This window comes from Panthera tigris, chromosome D3, assembly GCF_018350195.1.
Source record: "Panthera tigris isolate Pti1 chromosome D3, P.tigris_Pti1_mat1.1, whole genome shotgun sequence".
Taxonomy (NCBI): Eukaryota; Metazoa; Chordata; class Mammalia; order Carnivora; family Felidae; genus Panthera; species Panthera tigris.
In genome coordinates, this window is record NC_056671.1 from 37,117,163 (window position 1) to 37,135,443 (window position 18,281).

At 45.7% G+C, this 18,281-nt stretch overlaps 1 protein-coding gene across 1 annotated transcript in view; it reads left to right on the forward strand.

The window, feature by feature from the left end:
- LAMA1 (laminin subunit alpha 1) overlaps positions 1–18,281 on the forward strand; it is a 167,741-nt gene that overhangs the window by 95,390 nt on the left and 54,070 nt on the right. Inside the window, exons 23-30 of the mRNA XM_042962825.1 lie at positions 837–1,073; positions 2,710–2,853; positions 3,365–3,544; positions 4,831–5,016; positions 5,560–5,687; positions 6,328–6,448; positions 8,387–8,524; positions 14,452–14,573. Coding sequence (XP_042818759.1) covers positions 837–1,073; positions 2,710–2,853; positions 3,365–3,544; positions 4,831–5,016; positions 5,560–5,687; positions 6,328–6,448; positions 8,387–8,524; positions 14,452–14,573 — 1,256 coding nt within the window. The remainder of the gene's footprint in view (positions 1–836; positions 1,074–2,709; positions 2,854–3,364; positions 3,545–4,830; positions 5,017–5,559; positions 5,688–6,327; positions 6,449–8,386; positions 8,525–14,451; positions 14,574–18,281) is intronic.

An 18,281-nucleotide genomic window follows, 5' to 3' on the forward strand; every position in this document is an offset into this window, starting at 1 on the left:
ATTCCTTCTCTGTCATCCATTTGCTTGACCTCAACCCGGTGAACAGCTCTGTGGTTTGCATTTAAAACTCAGTACAGGTGGGGCGCCTGGGTGGCTCAGTCGGTTGGGCGTCCGACTTTGGCTCAGGTCATGATCTCGCGGTTCGTGAGTTCGAGCCCCGCGTCAGGCTCTGTGCTGACCGCTCAGAGCCTGGAGCCTGTTTCAGATTCTGTGTCTCCCTCTCTCTCTCTGACCCTCCCCCCGTTCATGCTCTGTCTCTGTCTGTCTCAAAAATAAATAAATGTTAAAAAAAAAAGTTAAAAAAATAAATAAAACTCAGTACAGGTTCAGGCATCACCTGAAGCAGCACCTTTAAAGTACATCATTCTAAATTTTCTTCGAGAACCGGCTGTGGAATTGATGGCTGGAAAACTTTATTTTGGTGCCCTTTAAATGTATTCTGCACGTACACTATCTTCCAGGAGAAGGACCTAAGTCACTTTGTTGGAGGGTTGTATCCAGTCTTCCTTGGCTCTGTTTTCTATGTAGCTTTCCTCAGTGAAGCTTAGATAGAGGTTGTGTTTTGAAAACAGACTTGACTTTGACCTGTAAGATGATGTTGACTTTCAGGTCACAGGTTGGGCCCAGTGCGCATGTGCTGAACGGGGCACAGCCGTCCAGCATGGCAGTCACCGCCTCCCGTTGGCTCTTGGCAAAGTGAATCCATGGAGCCATATTGGGAGAGGCCCACTCATCCAGACCACTTCCCCACACTCAGTGTTCTTCTGTAATCCCCACATGGGTACATTATGAAAATGTAAAAGGTACCTTTTTATTTAGTTAGTTTGTTTTTCCAGGCCTGCAATTGCAGTGCTGTCGGGTCAGCCAGTCATCGGTGCGATGTGCTCACTGGCCGTTGCCGATGTAAGCCAGCGTTCGGTGGACCGAGCTGCCACCAGTGCTCCCTGGGGTACAGAGACTTTCCAGACTGCGTGCCCTGTGACTGTGACCCAAGAGGGACCTCGGCAGACACCTGTGATGAGGAACAGAGTCTTTGCAGCTGTGCAGAGGAAACCGGTATCTGCTCTTGCAAGGTAACGGCCCTCGGCGTTCCACGGTCTTCCCCTCTCACGCGCATCATTAGGACTTTTGGGCTTTTGACTACAGTAGAACCTTGGTTTGTGAGCATAATTTCTTCCAGAAACATGCTTGTAATCCAAAGCACTTGTACATCAAAGCGAATTTCCCATAGGAAATAATGGAAACTCAGGTGATCCGTTCCACAACCCAAAAATATTCATATAAAAATGATCACAATACTGTAGTACAATACAAAATAATAAAGAAAATACAAAATGTCAAGAAAAGTAAACAAACTAACCTGCACTTGCCTTTGAAAACCCTTGTGGCTGGTGTGAGGGAGACAAGAGAACGGAGGGTTATAGTGTAGGACGACTTTATCAGCAGTGGGATCACTGCTGTCTATTGGCTCAATGGGATTTTTTTCTTTTTGGGCAACTTTCACAAGGAACCTATCCAGCGACACTTGCTTTTGCCTCCTTTGGAGGATTTCGCAGAAATGTGACACTGCATGGATGATCACTCACAATCCAGCAGTGAGAGAGAGAGAGAGAGAAGAAACATTGGCTCAGTTGGGATCACGTGACATTCGGCATCACTACTAGGAGTAGGTTCTACTCCTATTGCGAGACACTGATTTATCAAGCTAAAGTTTGTTAGAAATGTTTGCTCGTCTTGCAGAACGTTCACAGAACAGGTTAGTCGCAATCCAAGGTTTTACTCTATTTACATCAGCAGCTAGGTTTTAGACACTTGGCATGGTTCTCACTGCCTTCTAGGTTTGAGTTACAATTCGGTGTAGGCCCTTCTAGAACACTTCTCTAAAGTGGAATTTTTACTGGTTATTGCAAGTGTCAGATAATGGAACTGAACTGAAAGACACGGAGTCTTCTTTCGTGTTCCGGTTGGCTGAGTAGCCAGTGCGTCTTGAATATTCAGGCAAAACAGGTAACCCAGGGCTTCAAGAAGATGTGATTTTATAGCTGGTAATTATTCTTTGGTATGCGCTGGCCAGACTGAAGGCAATTTGTGCTTGTTGTTTTTCCAGCAGGTAAGATTTCAACATCATGTTTAACTCTGTGTGTTTCCACTGGGTTCCCCATTGTGCTTGTGATTAGGAGGTGACTGGCTACCTCCTCTGATCCTTTTCAGGGGCTGGTGAGAGAGAGGGTAGTGGGCTGACCAGTGACTAGGGGTGAGGAAGGGAGCGCCCATGCAGATACGATGGAAACACCAGTGAATGTGCCTTTGGCTTACCACACAGGTGATGGCAACTTTCACCCGAACAGGACGGGAAGGGCCTGCCTCAGTGATCACCTGGTCTGTGTTCTCCACCTGACGGGCCATCAGAGTCACCTGGGGCCTCGGGGAGGCCTCCCTGGCTGCTCCAGGAAAGGCTCATCAGGCAATCTATATATTGCCAAGGCCTCCAAGGTGATGCTGATGGTTAGCTGCATTTGGGAATCACTGATGGCGTCAGAGGGCGGGCGTTCCTTGAGGTCAGGGAGCTTGCTTTGCGCAAGGAAACGGCTATTTCCGAGACGTGTGCTGCTCCCGAATTAGTTTGCTGTCTGCTCTCATTTCTGTTCCGAAATCACACCTCTTCTTTTTAGGTAACAACAGACGAGTCTGTTGCTTTTTCTCCTTTAGGAAAATGTGTTTGGCCTGCAGTGCAGCGAGTGTCGAGCCGGCACCTATGCTCTCCGCGCCGACGACCCTCTGGGGTGCACCCCCTGCTTCTGCTTCGGGCTGTCACAAGTCTGCTCAGAGCTCGAGGGTTATGTGAGGACCCCGGTGAGTGGTGCGCGCGGTAAAGCGTGCTGTTTTCAGCACCCTCCCCACCGTGGAAGTTGGGTGATGGTGGGGGAGACAGTCAAGCACTTTAAACTTTGCTCTGATGGCATCAGAAATTCCAGGAAGCTGACCTGGGTTCGCTGTGAATCGGAGCTCTGTTTTCTGCCGTCCGAGGAAAGAAATGAAGCGGGGACAGGAAGGCACCCCGTGTCGCTCCTTAGCTAATCTGTCAAAAGCTTTACTTGGCGAGAAGACTGCAACGCACCACAGCCTCCTTCGTAGGATTGAATCCTGCCCCAGCGTAGCAGTAGCTTGGCCCAAAACGCAATAGTGTAAAACACGTGCAGTTTTCACCTTAACCCAGAGGTTTGAGTTTGAAGGAAACATCTGTGTTACTCCTGTTTTAATAATGAAGCTATCTCGTCTGTGAAATGATAGTAGAATCTGACAAATCAAAGGGGAGGTGTGAATTCGTGTCCTAAGGTGTCTTTTTCTTTCCTTCCATGACTAGATAACGCTGGGCTCGGGTCAGCCGCTCCTGCGTGTGGTTTCTCAGAGCAACCTCAGGGGCACAACCCAGGGGGTGTATTACCAGGCTCCTGATGTCCTCCTGGACGCCGTGACTGTCAGGCAGCATATTCACACGGAGCCGTTTTACTGGAGACTGCCAGAGCGGTTCCAGGGAGACCAGGTGAGGCCCACGCCCAGCCTAGAACTGGTTCTCATTTCCTGGGAGACTCGGGTCTCGTCCGAAATCACAATGGACTGTGTTAGCCTACTAGTAACCGAGGGGGTTATTAGTTCACTCTTCTAAGTGGGGTTGGAGAAGTTTAACACTTAGCAAAATCCCCCCATGGGGCGCCTCGGCAGCTCAGTCGGTTAAGCATCTGAGTTCAGCTCAGGTCACGATCTCGCGGTTCGTGGGTTCGAGCCCCGCGTCGGGCTCTGCGCTGACAGCTCAGCCTGGAGCCTGCTTTGGATTCTGTGTTTCCCTCTCTCTCTCTCTCTCTCTCTCTCTCTCTCTCTGTCTCTGATTTCACAAATATTTTTCATTGTTCTTAATGTAAGCTCAGTGCAAACCTAGATGCTGTGTTTCCTCTTAAGAAATTGCCAGTCGTTGGTTGGGAAGGGGGATGGGGTGTAAAAACCTACTATAACAGAGTATTGAAGGCCTCACTTGCATTTTTGTTTAAATCAATTTGAGTGTGTGAGTGAATTCACCCAGATCTTTAAAATTGGCAAATATGTATCCAGTGTTCCTATAGCTGTAGGTTATTTTTAATTCAAAGGAGTTTGAAAATAATCAGGATCATTACCACACAGATTTGTTACTTTGGTGCTGCCCTCCATGGGTGCCAGCAAGAGGAAATTCTGGAAGGTGATGGACCTGTCTGTGGTGGCCTTGATGATGGTGGTGGCTTCACAGGTGTATACTCATCCCCAGACTCGTGGAGTTGTACAACTTAATTGTGTACAGCTTTTTACATTCCAAACATGCCTCAGTTAAAACAAACAAAACAAGGAACCTATAAAACATCTCTAACTTTAAAAAAACAAAAAACAAAACCAAAAAAACTAGGGCACCTGGGCAACCCAGTCGGTTAAGCGTCCTACTATTGATTCTGGTTCAGGTCGTGATGTCACAGTTTGTGGGTTCGAGCCCCGAGTCGGGCTCCGCATCGACAGTGCGGGGCCTGCTTGGGAGATTCTCCCTCTCTCCCTCTCTCTCTGTTCCTCCCCTGCTTGTGCTTGCTCTCTCTCAAAATAAGTAAACTTAAGAAACAAAACAACAACAACAAAAAGACTATAGCCTGAGTCAACATAATAATCCATAATTAAGTAGAATTAAAAGGAAGGAAATTCCAGACAACCTATCCCACCCATGTGATGCGCGATTTCTTTCAAGTGGCAGCAGGCTTGTGGAGAAAGCTTTAAACCAGCGCACATAAGAGGTGTAAGCCATTTCCTGTCCCACAGCTCCTGGCCTACGGTGGCAGACTGAGGTACAGCGTGGCCTTCTATTCTTCCAATGGCATGGGCACCTTCAACCTTGAACCCCAGGTGCTCATCAAAGGAGGCCGGACCAGAAAGCAAGTCATCTACGTGGATGTGCCGGCACCGGAGAATGGCGTGCGACAAGACCAAGAAGTGGGAATGAAAGAGGTGACGGTGTCCCCTTTTCGCATATGTCCCTTAAGGGTGTGAATTTAGCTCTGGGGGCAGTGGAATGACACGCTGCCAATACGAGAGCAAGAAGACCTGGAGATTAAAATCCCAGCGGGTTTGGTAAGATTTGTGAAAACAGTCCCAAGTTTCATGTTCTCAAGAACTGTATACTAGGTTTGTGTTACCTTGGTGCAGATTGCACCCTAAGTCCTCCATCGCGATACCCATGTCTCCATCTGAGTGGATGTAATGGCGCGAAGTCTCTGGACTTGCTTGGACCTGGCAGGTGCGTGTCCACTTGCCTGGTGGAGGTCTGTGGACGGTTCACTGTTGACCTGCCGTAGGTGACCCCTGTCTGCTGACAAACGAGGCTGGCGTCACTGCCACCTGGGAGGTGACCGCAGAGCCGCCTCCGTTGTGTTCACTCTCCTGCGCGGGACGGGGCTCACTTCTGCAGAAATTGACCAGAGGGTTACTAAGTTCACAAGCCCCTGAGGATTTGTAACCTGAATGTAATTGAATTGTGTTTCTCCCCCACAGAATTTTTGGAGATACTTTAACTCTGTTTCTGAAAAACCTGTCACACGCTCCGATTTTATGTCTGTTCTTAGCAACATTGAGTACATCCTCATCAAAGCATCTTATGGTCAGGGATTACAGCAAAGCAGGTACTTGGAATCTTCTAGAATGAAAAACAGATAGTCTTAATTTGAAACCAAACTGAAGAGATTTGATTCACCCTTATTACTTCCTATATTTATTAGTCTAGATATATTTGTGTGCCTCACCAAAACTTTGTTAAACATTAATATTCTGAAATGTGTGGGAAATGACCTAGATTATCCATCCTCCAATTAATGTGGATATAAAATGTGAGTACCTAATGGTGAAATCTTAGCTGAGGATGAAATATAAAGAAAACAAAACAGTTCTGTCATCTTCTGTTCTGCCCTTGAACTGAGATGACGTTTCTTTGTAATAACATCAAGAATGCTGTCACCTGCTCAGTTAGTGCTTATCCCATAAAGAAAGCTGCTCAGTTATGGCCAAACTATTCCTTCCAGTTCTGGGTGTGCTTTCTGGAACCTTGTTTGTAAGGTCTAAAATGTTGGCTGGGGACCTTCACCGTGTAATGACAGTAATGATGGGCTTTTATACATTCCCTTTATAATCGTGTAGGAGCTACTCCCAAACCGGCAGGAAAGCTCTGATTTAATACATGAGCAAATTCATTAGGTAATGTGCTAGGTCTCTAGAAAGCGTCTTTTTAAATATTAATGTCCCCTCTCACACTTCGTGGTTTCACAGAATCTCAAATATTTCCATGGAGGTTGGCAAAAAGGCGGAAAAGTTGCGGCCGGGACAGAAGGCGGCATCCCGTTTAGAGAAGTGTCTCTGTCCTCCTGGCACGGCTGGGTTCTCCTGTCAGGTACACGCCTGGGTCCTTCTGTCGTCGGGCACACGGCTGGGTCCTTCTGTCAGTTAGGGAGACGGTGCTTAAAACCCACTACCTGGTTCTGAGCGGAGATCTTGCTTGTTACAGCAACTCCAAGTGATCAGAATTTGTATGGATTGTATACTTTTTCTCTTTAAAAAAATTATGGTTAAATACGCATACACAAATTTTACTGTCTTAAACATTTTTAAGGGTATTGTTCAGTAGTGTTAAGGGCATTCACGCTGTACAACCAACCTCCAGGATTCTTCAACTTGCAAACCTAAAACTCTGTACCCATTACACGGGAACTCCCCAGTCTCCCTGCCCACAGCCCGGCAATCACCTTTCTGTCTCCGAATTTGACCATGCTAGGTCCTTCATTTAAATGGAATCCTGCAGTATTTCTCATTTATGACTGGCTAGCCTAATGGATACTGCGTTGACCGTTTTGCCTGTTGTGAATAATGCTGCCATGAATATGGCCACGTGTATCTCTCCAAGACCCTGATTTCAGTCCTTTGGGGTTTATACCCAAAAGTAGAATTGCTTGGTCATGTGGTAATTCTGTTTTTAACTTTTTTGAGGAGCTGCCCTACTGTTTTCCACAGCACTGCGGCATTTTATATTCCCGCTCACAGTGCACAAGCGTTCCACTTTTTCCGCATCCTTGACAACTCTGATTATTTTCTGGTTTTTTGATGGTAGTTCTCCTGGTGGGTGTGAGGTAGTATCTCATTGTGGTTTTGATTTGCAGTTCCCTAACGATGGGTGAGGTTGAGCGTCTTTCCAGGTGCTTATTAGCCATTGTATCATCTTTGGAGAAATGTTTAGTCAAGTTGTGATACTGTCATTTATCAGAAGAAAGATGTATTTGGTCTTTATCCCCTATTCCTAGCACAGAGTTCTTAAATGCCTGGAATTTCCTAAGTGATGAGATCTGTAAATGTGTCTTTTGTTATGTTAATGAGGTGACTTTTGGAAAGCTCCTAGATCATGTAAGGATGGAGGCTGGTCACCAGAAGAACCCGCCATGTGGTTGGAGGACTTACAGTCTTACCCCCAGACCTCAGGGGAGAGGGGAGGGACTAGAGGTTGAATCAGTTTCCAGGGGCCAGTGATTTTCTCAATCGTGCCTATGTTAAGGAAGACTCCGTAAAAACCCAGAAGGATAGGGGCGCTGGGTGGCTCAGTCCGTTAAGCGTCTGACTTTGGCTCAGGTCATGATCTCATGGTTCGTGGATTTGAGCCTCACGTCGGGCTCTGTGCTGACAGCCCAGAGCCTGGAGCTTCTGCGGATTCTCTCTCCATCTCTCTCTGCCTCTCCCCAGCTCATACTCTGTCTTTTGCTCACTCTCTCTCTCAAAAATAAATAAACATAAAAAAAAACAGGATAGAGTTCAGAGAGCTTCCTAGTTTGTCAACGCTTGGTGAGCCAGGAGAGGGCATGGCAGCTCCAAGCCCCTTCCCCGTATCATGCCCTCTGCATTTCTCGCATCTGGTTATTTCTGAGTTACATTCTTTTATAATAAACCAGTGATCTAGTTCTGAGCTCCACTCTGGCAAATTAATTAAACTCCAGGAGGGAGTTGTTGGAGCCTCCAATCTATAGCTGGTTGTCAGAAACACGGGTGACAGCCTGGATTTGTGATTGGCATCTGTAGTGGGGGGGAGGGGCAGGCTTCCAGAACTGAGCCCTTAACCTGTGAGATCTGATGCTATCTCCAGGTAGGCAGTGTGAGAATTAAATTGTCAGACACCCAGCTGGTGTCCAGACGTTGCTTGGCGTGGGGGGAAAACAAACCCACACAAAGAACTGGCCACAGAATGTACTGATCAGAGCTGCGGCTCAGAAGTGGAATTGGTGTCAGACTGGCTAGAAGTCCTTCGCCCATTGTGTAATCATGTCCATTTCCTTTTGCATCCGCTCAGGACTGCGCACCTGGTTACCACAGAGGGGAGCTGCCGCAAGGTGGTGGCCGAGGACCCCGCCCTCTGCTCGCTCCTTGTGTGCCCTGCAATTGCAACAACCACAGCGATGCCTGTGACCCCGAAACTGGGAAGTGCCTGGTACGTGTGTTTGTGTGGGTGATTAGAGGAGGCACCGAGTCTTTGGATTTCTGGTCCAGAGTCCTATAAAGATCTTGGTTTAGAGGGAGCTTATATTTAGTGTAAACTACACATAAATTTCCTTCCAAAAGGCTAAGAGGTCTGATGCTGTCAGTGCGAAGTCTTGTGTAAGTTTTAGTTCTGTGAATTCGTGTGTCGGTACCAACTGGGGAATTAGTTACATGTACTTGCAGTAGTGGTGGTTATGGTGAGAGTAGACGAGACCTTTGTGTCCCAGAACCGGGAGGGTCACCTGGAGGTTTTAAAATAAGTTAATGCCAGCATCGCAAATTTATTTCTCTCCTCGCAATTTTTTTTTAAAAAAACTTATTTTCGGGGCGCCTGGGTGGCTCAGTCGGTTAAGCATCTGACTTCAGCCCAGGTCCTGATCTCATGGTCTGTGGGTTCCAGCCCCGCGTCGGGCTCTGTGCTGACCGCTCGGAGCCTGGAGCCTGTTTCGGATTCTGTGTCTCCCTCTCTCTCTCTGCCCCTCCCCTGCTCGTGCTCTGTCTCTCTCTCTCTCTCTCTCTCAAAGATCACTTTAAAAAAAAATTAATAATACTTAATTTCTTGGATGTCTTCGTATGCGTTCGGTTCTGAGATACCTTTCCCTTGTTTTTAAAACACAAAATTCAATGGGGCGCCTGGGTGGCGCAGTCGGTTAAGCGTCCGACTTCAGCCAGGTCACGATCTCGCGGTCCGTGAGTTCGAGCCCCGCGTCAGGCTCTGGGCTGATGGCTCGGAGCCTGGAGCCTGTTTCCGATTCTGTGTCTCCCTCTCTCTCTGCCCCTCCCCCGTTCATGCTCTGTCTCTCTCTGTCCCAAAAATAAAAAAAAAATAAAACAAACAAACAAACAAACAAAAAAACCACAAAATTCAAAATTCAGAAGTTGAGGATATACCTGGCTTTACTGAGGGATTTGTGAATTGGGGTGGGGGGGCAATCCCATCTGTTGAGTAGAGGGGAGCTCCAAGGAGATATACAAAATAGAAATTTTTTAGGAGGGAGGGTGGGGCAAGGAAGTTATTATCAAAAAGAAAGGATTGCTCCAGAGGCAAGGTCACTTTCCACTGGGGGGAGGGCAGGGAGTCTGATGAGGTGGGTCACCTCCTCTTCCTTTTTTGGGGATAGAGAAGGGCCTACATGACAGGGTACCTCACTGGTGCTGATGAGAAAATTCCCGACTGACTGGTCAAATACATTTCTGGGGGAGACTGAAACTGTAGTCAGGCTAGGTATTAGGTCCAGTTTGGCGTCTTGGCCTAAGTGGTGCCATTTTGGGCCCATGGTTCTCTTTTTAACAGCCTAGACCAAGATCGGTCCCGGAAACCTAAGGAGAATTCTGGTCACAGAAAAGGAACACGTGGGCCAGATGGAAGTCTTGAGGCCTTGCTGAGGACAAACTCTTGTGTCTGTGATTTCGCTTAAGCTGACAAGGCCTTATTGATAGCGTAGAATAACCTGATATTCTTTCCCCGCTCTGGAAATCTCATTTTTAAAATAATAATTCTTGGAGAAACATGGGTTACTCGTATAAATTGCGCCAAGACTAACTTACCTCAAGTAAAATAACTCATTGACAGGAAATGAGCTGCCCACCAAGAAAGACATACCTGAAGCCGTAAAGGTCCCAGGTGTGGCTTAATCACAAGGAACAGGACAGGGAAATTAGGACAGGGGGCTCCCAGCCGACCTGCAGCCACTCTAGACCTGTCTTCTTCTGTTTGGAAGCATTTTTTCGTACGTGGCCTGTAAAGGTCATTTGCACTAGGGACGCTGCTGAACCGTCGCAGTGTGCAGGTGAATTTCGATGCTGAGGCGCAGCAGGGTTTTCCTCAATTAAAAAGGTATCTATTAACCTTTGCTGACTTCATTATATATGTGGAATTAAAGAATTGTTCCAGTTCTACCAGGTAAAATGGACTTAATGAAGATGCAAATAGCTGCAACACTATTAAAAAAAATTTATTCACTTTAATCAGCTCATGCTCCAGGCAAAAAGTAAGGTCCTAATCGAGAAAATGAGAAAATCTCATTTAAGGATTTAAGGAGGATTGATTTCAGGCAACTTAAATCGAGACGCGATTAGCGGGGAAGGTCCCTTGGCCAGTCATGGGGACAAAGGTCTCATGGACACGTGGTTCGTGAGTTCGAGCCCCACGTGGGGCTCTGTGCTGACAGCTCGGAGCCCGGAGCCTGCTTCGGAGTCCGTGTCTCCCTCTCTCTCTCTGCCCCTCCCCCACGTCCTCTGTCTCTCTCTCAAAGATAAGTAAACATTAAAAAAAGGTTTTGTTTTAAAGTTGATCAGTTCTTTCATGCTGTATCTTTCCTTGGTACAGCTAACTATTTTAACAAGATTAGGCACTCTTAGGGCATTAAATTATTACCTTGCCTTTCCTGGCCCAAATTCACCAGAATAAAGTTGAGCAAATGACCGGTTGATTTGTACCCAAGGAAGAATACAACCTGCTTAACCCAATCCAGGAAAGATTGTGGTGAAGAGTGTCACCAGTATCAACAAAGACAGATAGCTTTTGGACAGTTCCCCGCTCTGGGAGGAAACGTTTGCCAGATGTTACCTGGAACCCATAAGAGCTCACACCTGGATTTGTTCGTTAAATTTTGCAGTCCACAACAGTGGATACGTATGCTCCAAGATGACTTAGGTCTGAACTACACTATTCACACCAAGCAGTTATTTAACGTATGTTTACCCACCTCCAGCAATGGGGAGCTCAGCTCATCTTTGGGCAGCCCTGATCATTCCTGGAATTTAGTGCCCTGGCTTGTCTACCCATTGGTGCACTTTTAATCTTTGGAGCCATTGAGACAAACCAGTAGTTCAAATTTGTTCATGAAAGATGGCAATGTTTTTTTTTTTTTTTAATTTTTTTTTTCAACATTTATTTATTTTTGGGACAGAGAGAGACAGAGCATGAACGGGGGAGGGACAGAGAGAGAGGGAGACACAGAATCGGAAACAGGCTCCAGGCTCCGAGCCATCAGCCCAGAGCCTGACGCGGGGCTCGAACTCACGGACCGTGAGATCGTGACCTGGCTGAAGTCGGACGCTTAACCGACTGCGCCACCCAGGCGCCCCAAGATGGCAATGTTTTAAGAAATAACTTGTAAAACATTAACTTCCTCTTTCACATATCAATGGCCCTGAATCTCCAGTCCTCCTGGTCAAATATCCTTAGTTTATATGCCTGATGTTTCTATGGAATGGTTGAATCCATTCCCCATCCTGAGGTTCAAGTATCATGCCCACAGCCCAGCACCTTTTCTCCAGGTATGGGTGGGGCATCTCTCTCTCTGACTTTAGGTGTCCCATGAAGGCAGCCCGTGGGTTTTGCCAGTCTGGTCACTGCTGCCTCTGCTGAGCTGATTTAAGATGTTTACACTCCGTCCACATGTTTAACACCGAGTCCTTGCTCTTTGAACTTGGGGCCTTATCTTTCCTCTTCAGTCTTCATCTTGTGAGGTCTCTTTTGTGGTTTAGTGCAACAGTGCACTTCTAGTTGGCAAAATCTCTTTTAAGCACTTCCTGTGGATTATTACGTAGGTGGGCATCCAGACCATTTTGGATCTGATTTAGTCACTCAGCATATAGTGTCCCCCCTCTTCATGTCACTGGGACTTCGATAGTATCCTAAAAATGATTGGTCAGACATGTGACCTGGAAAGGGGTGGGGAGACTGAGGAACACCAAGCTCTCCTGGGAATTCCTTTCCTTGGGGACTCCCTTCCAGGAGATAACCCTTAATGCTTTTGCCCTTGAAAAACTGACCAGCCTTGTCTGTGCAGCTTCCAAAGCACGTGACTCATCCTCCAGATCGGTTGACATGAACAGGTTCTCACTTCCCAGCCACTCTCGGGGGCAGCTTGTCTTCAGTTCTCTAGGATCTTGGAAACCAGGAAGCTCACGATCCGTTGTGGATTTGGGGAGTTTTTAAATGCTGGAGTTGGTGTCACAATGAAAACCAGAAAATCGGATCCATACTTGTTCATCATCTATTTATTGTTCATCAGATTTATATTGTGTATCATTAAAACAAGTACTTAACACATGTTCTTTTTAAGAGCGAGGTTGCAAATTTTACTCCTAAAGAGATCGTGCTTTTAGGGGCCTGGGAGATCCCAGTAAAATCTACTTTCACCAGGTGAAATAGGAATGTAATTTTAAAACAGAAAATACTGGCATATTTTTTAACCAAAAGGATTTCAAAAATAGCGTTTCAAAGGTCTAAAAAGGTGTCTTTGTATATCCTCTCTGGCTGCCAAGAAGAAAGTCTGCTTCTGTTTGCCAGTGTTCCGAATCTTGTCTTTCTGTCCCTACACCCCACACGGAAGCCAGTGCCCAGGGCCTGGGCGGAAAGTGATCGAACCGGCCAAAGCAGATTTCACCTTGGAAATGGATGTCACACAATTATTTTCTCTTGTAGCTTCAAAAACTATTTTAATGGCAGGATCATAAGTCGTGTCATTGAAATGGTGACATAAAACTTAACTAGAAATGAATTGCTTGTTGCGAGAATCTCCTGGTGGTGCTCTAAAGCTCAGCAGTTTCGGGGCACCTGGGTGGCTCAGTTGGTTAAGCGTCTGACTTCAGCTCAGGTCATGATCTTGCAGCTCGTGAGTTCGAGCCCCGCATTGGGCTTTGTGCTGACAGCTCAGAGCCTGTGACCTGCTTCCGATTCTGTGTCTCCCTCTCTCTCTGCCCCTCCCTCACTCATGCTCTGTTTCTGTCTGTCTCTCAGAAATAAATGAACATTAAAGAAATTTTGGGGCGCCTGGGTGGCTCAGTCGGTTGAGCGTCCGACTTCGGCCCGGGTCATGATCTCACGGTCCATGGGTTCGAGCCCCGCATTGGGCTCTGTGCTGACAGCTCGGAGCCCAGAGCCTCTTTCAGATTCTGTGTCTCCCTCTCTCTCTGACCCTCCCCTGTTCATGCTCTGTCTCTCTCTGTCTCAAAAATAAATAAATAAACATTAAAAAAAAAAATTAAAGCTCAGCAGTTTCTTCCCTGTTTCCTAAATCGTCTCTTTACTTCTGTTCTTTCAGCCCCTCACCTGTGATCAATGAACCCCAACTATGTGTAAAACCAGTGTGCTTCAGATGTTTTTTTTTGAGTTAGTATATATTTTAGATCCATGTTTTAAAAAAAAATTTTAATGTTTATTTCTGAGACAGACAGAGCATGAGTGGGGGCGGGGGCAGAGGGGGGGGGGCGGGGACACAGAATCGGAAGCAGGCTCCAGGCTGTGAGCTGTGAGCACAGAGCCCGACGCGGGGCTCGAACTCACAGACTGCGAGATCATGACCTGAGCTGAAGCTGGACGCTCAACCGACTGAGCCACCCAGGTACCCCTAGATCCACATTTTAAGGACCTGAAAGTTGGTGGCTTCTAGAAGCCATGTGTGTGCATACATATTGTATGTGTGTGTACTTTCTATAAGAAGGATGTATTAATAATTCCTAGGCTATATTCATTATGACGAATACAGGGCAGAGCTGGCAGTATTTCCAGGATTTAAAACCTATGAAGAGGGGCACCTGGGTGGCTCAGTCGATTAAGCATCTGACTCTTGATTTCAACTCAGATTAGATCTCACGGTTTGTGGGGTGGGGCTCTGTGCTGACATCGTGGAGTCTGCTCTCTCCCTCTCTTTCTGCCCCCCTTTTTCCCACTGTCTGTCTGTCTCTCTCAAAATAAATAAAAATAAATATTAAAAAAATATATGATGAAAAATGCTCTTCCTCTCAATAATAATAATAATAATAATAATAATACCTGACAGTGGCTTACTTAGGTGTTACCAGGTAAGGATGATTTCTAACAATTACCCCATGATTTTCCTCTCCTTTTGAAACGCGGGGCTCCAGAACTGCAGCCATAGCACCACCGGTGACCACTGTGACTTGTGTGCTCCTGGGTACTTCGGGAAGGTGACTGGCTCAGCCAGCGACTGCTCGGTGTGCGCCTGTCCTCGCAGCCACCCTGCCAGGTGAGCCCGCGCAACTGTGCCCGGAAGCTGGGGCTGCTTCCATTCTTGGCCTTGGTTTCCAGGCTTTTAACTAATACTCTCTGTGTGTTGAGAAACGCTGATTTTAAGAGAAAGTGTTCATTATGACAGCCTTTGAAGAGAATCTTTCCAAAAGCAAAGTATCTGTGTTGGTATCGGGGTGTTAAAATGGAACCCACGGAAGAAAATACTTTCAGGTTTTATTGTTTATTTTATTTATTTATTTTTCAGTTTACTTTTTTTTAACTTACATCCAAGTTAGCTAGCATCTAGTGCAACAATGATTTCAGGAGTAGATTCCTTAATGCCCCTTGCCCATTTAGCCCATCCCTCCCCCACAACCCCTCCAGTAACCCTCAGTTTGTTCTCCATATTTAAGAGTCTCTTCTGTTTTGTCCCCCTCCCTGTTTTTATATTTTTCTGCTTCTCCTCCCTTATGTTCATCTGTTCTGTGTCTTAAAGTCCTCATATGAGTGAAGACATGATGTTTGTCTTTCTCTGACTAATTTCACTTAGCATAATACCCTGTGGTTCCATCCGCGTAGTTGCAAATGGCAAGATTTCATTCTTTTTGATTGCCAAGTAATACTCCATTGTGCGTGTGTGTGTGTGTGTGTGTGTGTGTGTGTGTGTATGTATGTATTTTTACCACATCTTCTTTATCCATTCATCCGTCGATGGACATTTGGACATTTGGGCTCTTTCCATACTTTGGCTATTGTTGCTAGTGCTGCTATAAACATTGGGGTGCATGTGCCCCTTTGAAACAGCACACCTGTATCCCTTGGATAAATACCTAGTAGTGCAATTGCTGGGTCGTAGGGTAGTTCTAATTTTAGTTTTTTTGAGGAACCTCCATATTGTTTTCCAGAATGGCTGCACCAGCTTGCATTCCCACCAGCAATGCAAAAGAGATCCTCTTTCTCCACATCCTCACCAACATCTGTTGTTGCCTGAGTTGTTAATGTTAGCCATTCTGACAGGTGTGAGGTGGTATCTCATTGTGGTTTTGGTTTGTATTTCCCTGATGATGAGTGAAGTGGAGCATTTTTTCATGTGTCGGTTGGCCATCTGGATGTCTTCTTTGAGGAAGTGTCTATTCATGTCTTTTGCCCATTTCTTCACTGGCTTATTTGTTTTTTTGGGTGTTGAGTTTGATAAGTTCTTTATAGATTTTGGATACTAACCCTTTATCTGATAGGTCATTTGCAAATATCTTCTCCCATTCTGTCGGTTGCCTTTTAGTTTTGCCGACTGTTTCTTTTTCCTTCACTGTGCAGAGCTTTTTATTTTGATGAGGTCCCAATAGTTCATTTTTGCTTTTGCTTCCCTTGCCTCTGGAGACGTGTTGAGTAAGAAGTTGCTGCGGCCAAGATCAAAGAGGTTTTTGCCTACTTTCTCCTTGAGGATTTTCATGGCTTCCTGTCTTACATTTAGGTCTCTTATCCATTTTGAGTTTATTTTTGTGTATGGTGTAAGAAAGTGGTCCAGGTTCATTCTTCTGCATGTCGCTGTCCAGTTTCCCCAGAACCATTTACTGAAGAAACTGTCTTTATTCCATTGGATATTCTTCCCTGCTTTGTCAAAGATTAGTTGGCTATATGTTTGTGGGTCCATTTCTGGGTTTTCTATTCTGTTCCATTGATCCGAGTGTCTGTTTTTGTGCCACAGGTTTTATTTTCTGAAGAATAATTATAGCCTCCAACCTCTGTATCCAGCGTACCTGGAGATGAATTGTTATTAATTTTATGAATGTCGATATGAAGAATTCCATTCCTGTTTAACGTAAGGGGGGGGGGCGGTTAGAATCTGTATATGCTGGTGAAATGATGAAATGCAGAAATGCTCCTTAGTAATGAGACTGAGGCTAGCTTCTGCCTGAACTCGTGATGCTCATGTTGGAATTATCTGAACCCAAAAAAGAACCAGAGGTTTTACGTGGAAATTGGAATATCTATGAGGCCTCTTTGGTTTATATGAAATTGTAATGCATAAATAACATTTCACCATCGCTTAGAATGTTTGACAAGGCATTGAACATGTATAGATCGAATACCAACTTTTGGTAGGCTAAAATGAAGTTTTCTTTTTTAATCATTGAGGCTTGACGGTAACAAATGAGAGGTGCTGTTGGCCTCCCTCCTAAGCTACCCTGCATATAGTTATTACTATGAAACTTTTTGGGTTAAAATGTATATAAATTTTAACTCATTAATTCTACTTCTGTAATCAGAGCCGTAGAAATAGTTGCATATGTGTGCAAAGATGGATATATTTTGGCATTGCTCATACTCACAAGCAATCACAGGGGAAACTGAAATATCGACTCACAGGGAACTGATTTTTATATATCGTGGCACACACCTACAGTGAAATAGTGTACAAACACTGAGAAAAGAATAAGGTATATCTGTAGGCACTGAGTTGGAAAAACGAGCAATTAAGCTATGTAACTGGGGGCGCCTGGGTGGCTCAGTCGGTTAAGTATCTGACTTCGGCTCAGGTCATGATCCCCCGGTTTGTGAGTTTGAGCCCCATATGGGACTCTGTGGTGACAGCTCAGAGCCTGGAGCCTGCTTCTGATTCTGTGTCTCCCTCTTTCTCCGCCCCTCCCCTGCTCATGCTCTGTCTCTCTGTCTCTCTCAAAAACAAATAAACATTAACAAAATATTAAAAAAAAAAACCTATGTAACAATGTGTAATATGGTATTTTGGAAAAAATTCATATCTACGTGTGTATCCATATACATATGGATAGCTCTTTCCATATCCAAACTAGCTCCTTCTAGTTTGCACATTTGCGTACTTTTGAATATTTTACTTCTTCAATCTAAAAAGGTCCTAACCACCCCCAAGGTGCACAGTAGTAAGAGACAGGGTGTGAACATCTCTGTGAGCTCTGCATCTGAGAGACCCTCACAGACATGCTTTACTTTGCTTATATCTTGTTTCCATTGAGTCTGTTCCTTTAGTCTTTAAGGAGGAAAAACAAGTCCGAACTGAAATGGAGCTGACCCTGAACCCTGTCACTCATTCCGGAAACTCCCACAGGTCAAAAACACCGGCTACCCCAGAGGTTTTTTTCCAGCGGGTTGCAAGTACCCATCTTAGCCTGTAGGTGGCGCAAGGGGCATGGATAATTGAAAATGTGGAGGCAGGGGTTGTGGAAAGGAAGGAGCCAAAAGCTGAAATCCCTGAGAAGATCTGAGAGGATTATTAAATTTTGAATGGCTCTGTCATTTTGCTTCTAATGGCCCATCACATGGCTCCCTACTTCGGGTTCATTTATTTTCAGATGGCGCCCTCCCCCATGTGCAGACCTTGCCCTGCTTTTCCTCCTTGCTGCCTTTCCAGTCAATTACCGTCACCGGGCACCTGTCAGGCTGCATCTTCCCGTGCTTGCTCAGGGTCTTGCACAGCTCTCTCCAGTCCCCTTTCCATCTAATAAGCCAGGTGGTAATGCCCTTCAACCTCAGAACAAGACCCTTTTCACCTGGAAAGCTTTCTTGTTCGGTGACTAACTTGCTGTAATGTGTGTGATCGTACAGATTCGTTGTAATCTGTCAATTCTTGGCCTCTGCGCCCACATGATTGTCACTGGCTGGGTGTGCGAGGAATATCTTTTGGATATGACAGATGCATGCGATAGTGTTGGTCACATGTTTGTTTTCCTTCTTTTTGCCCCCAATA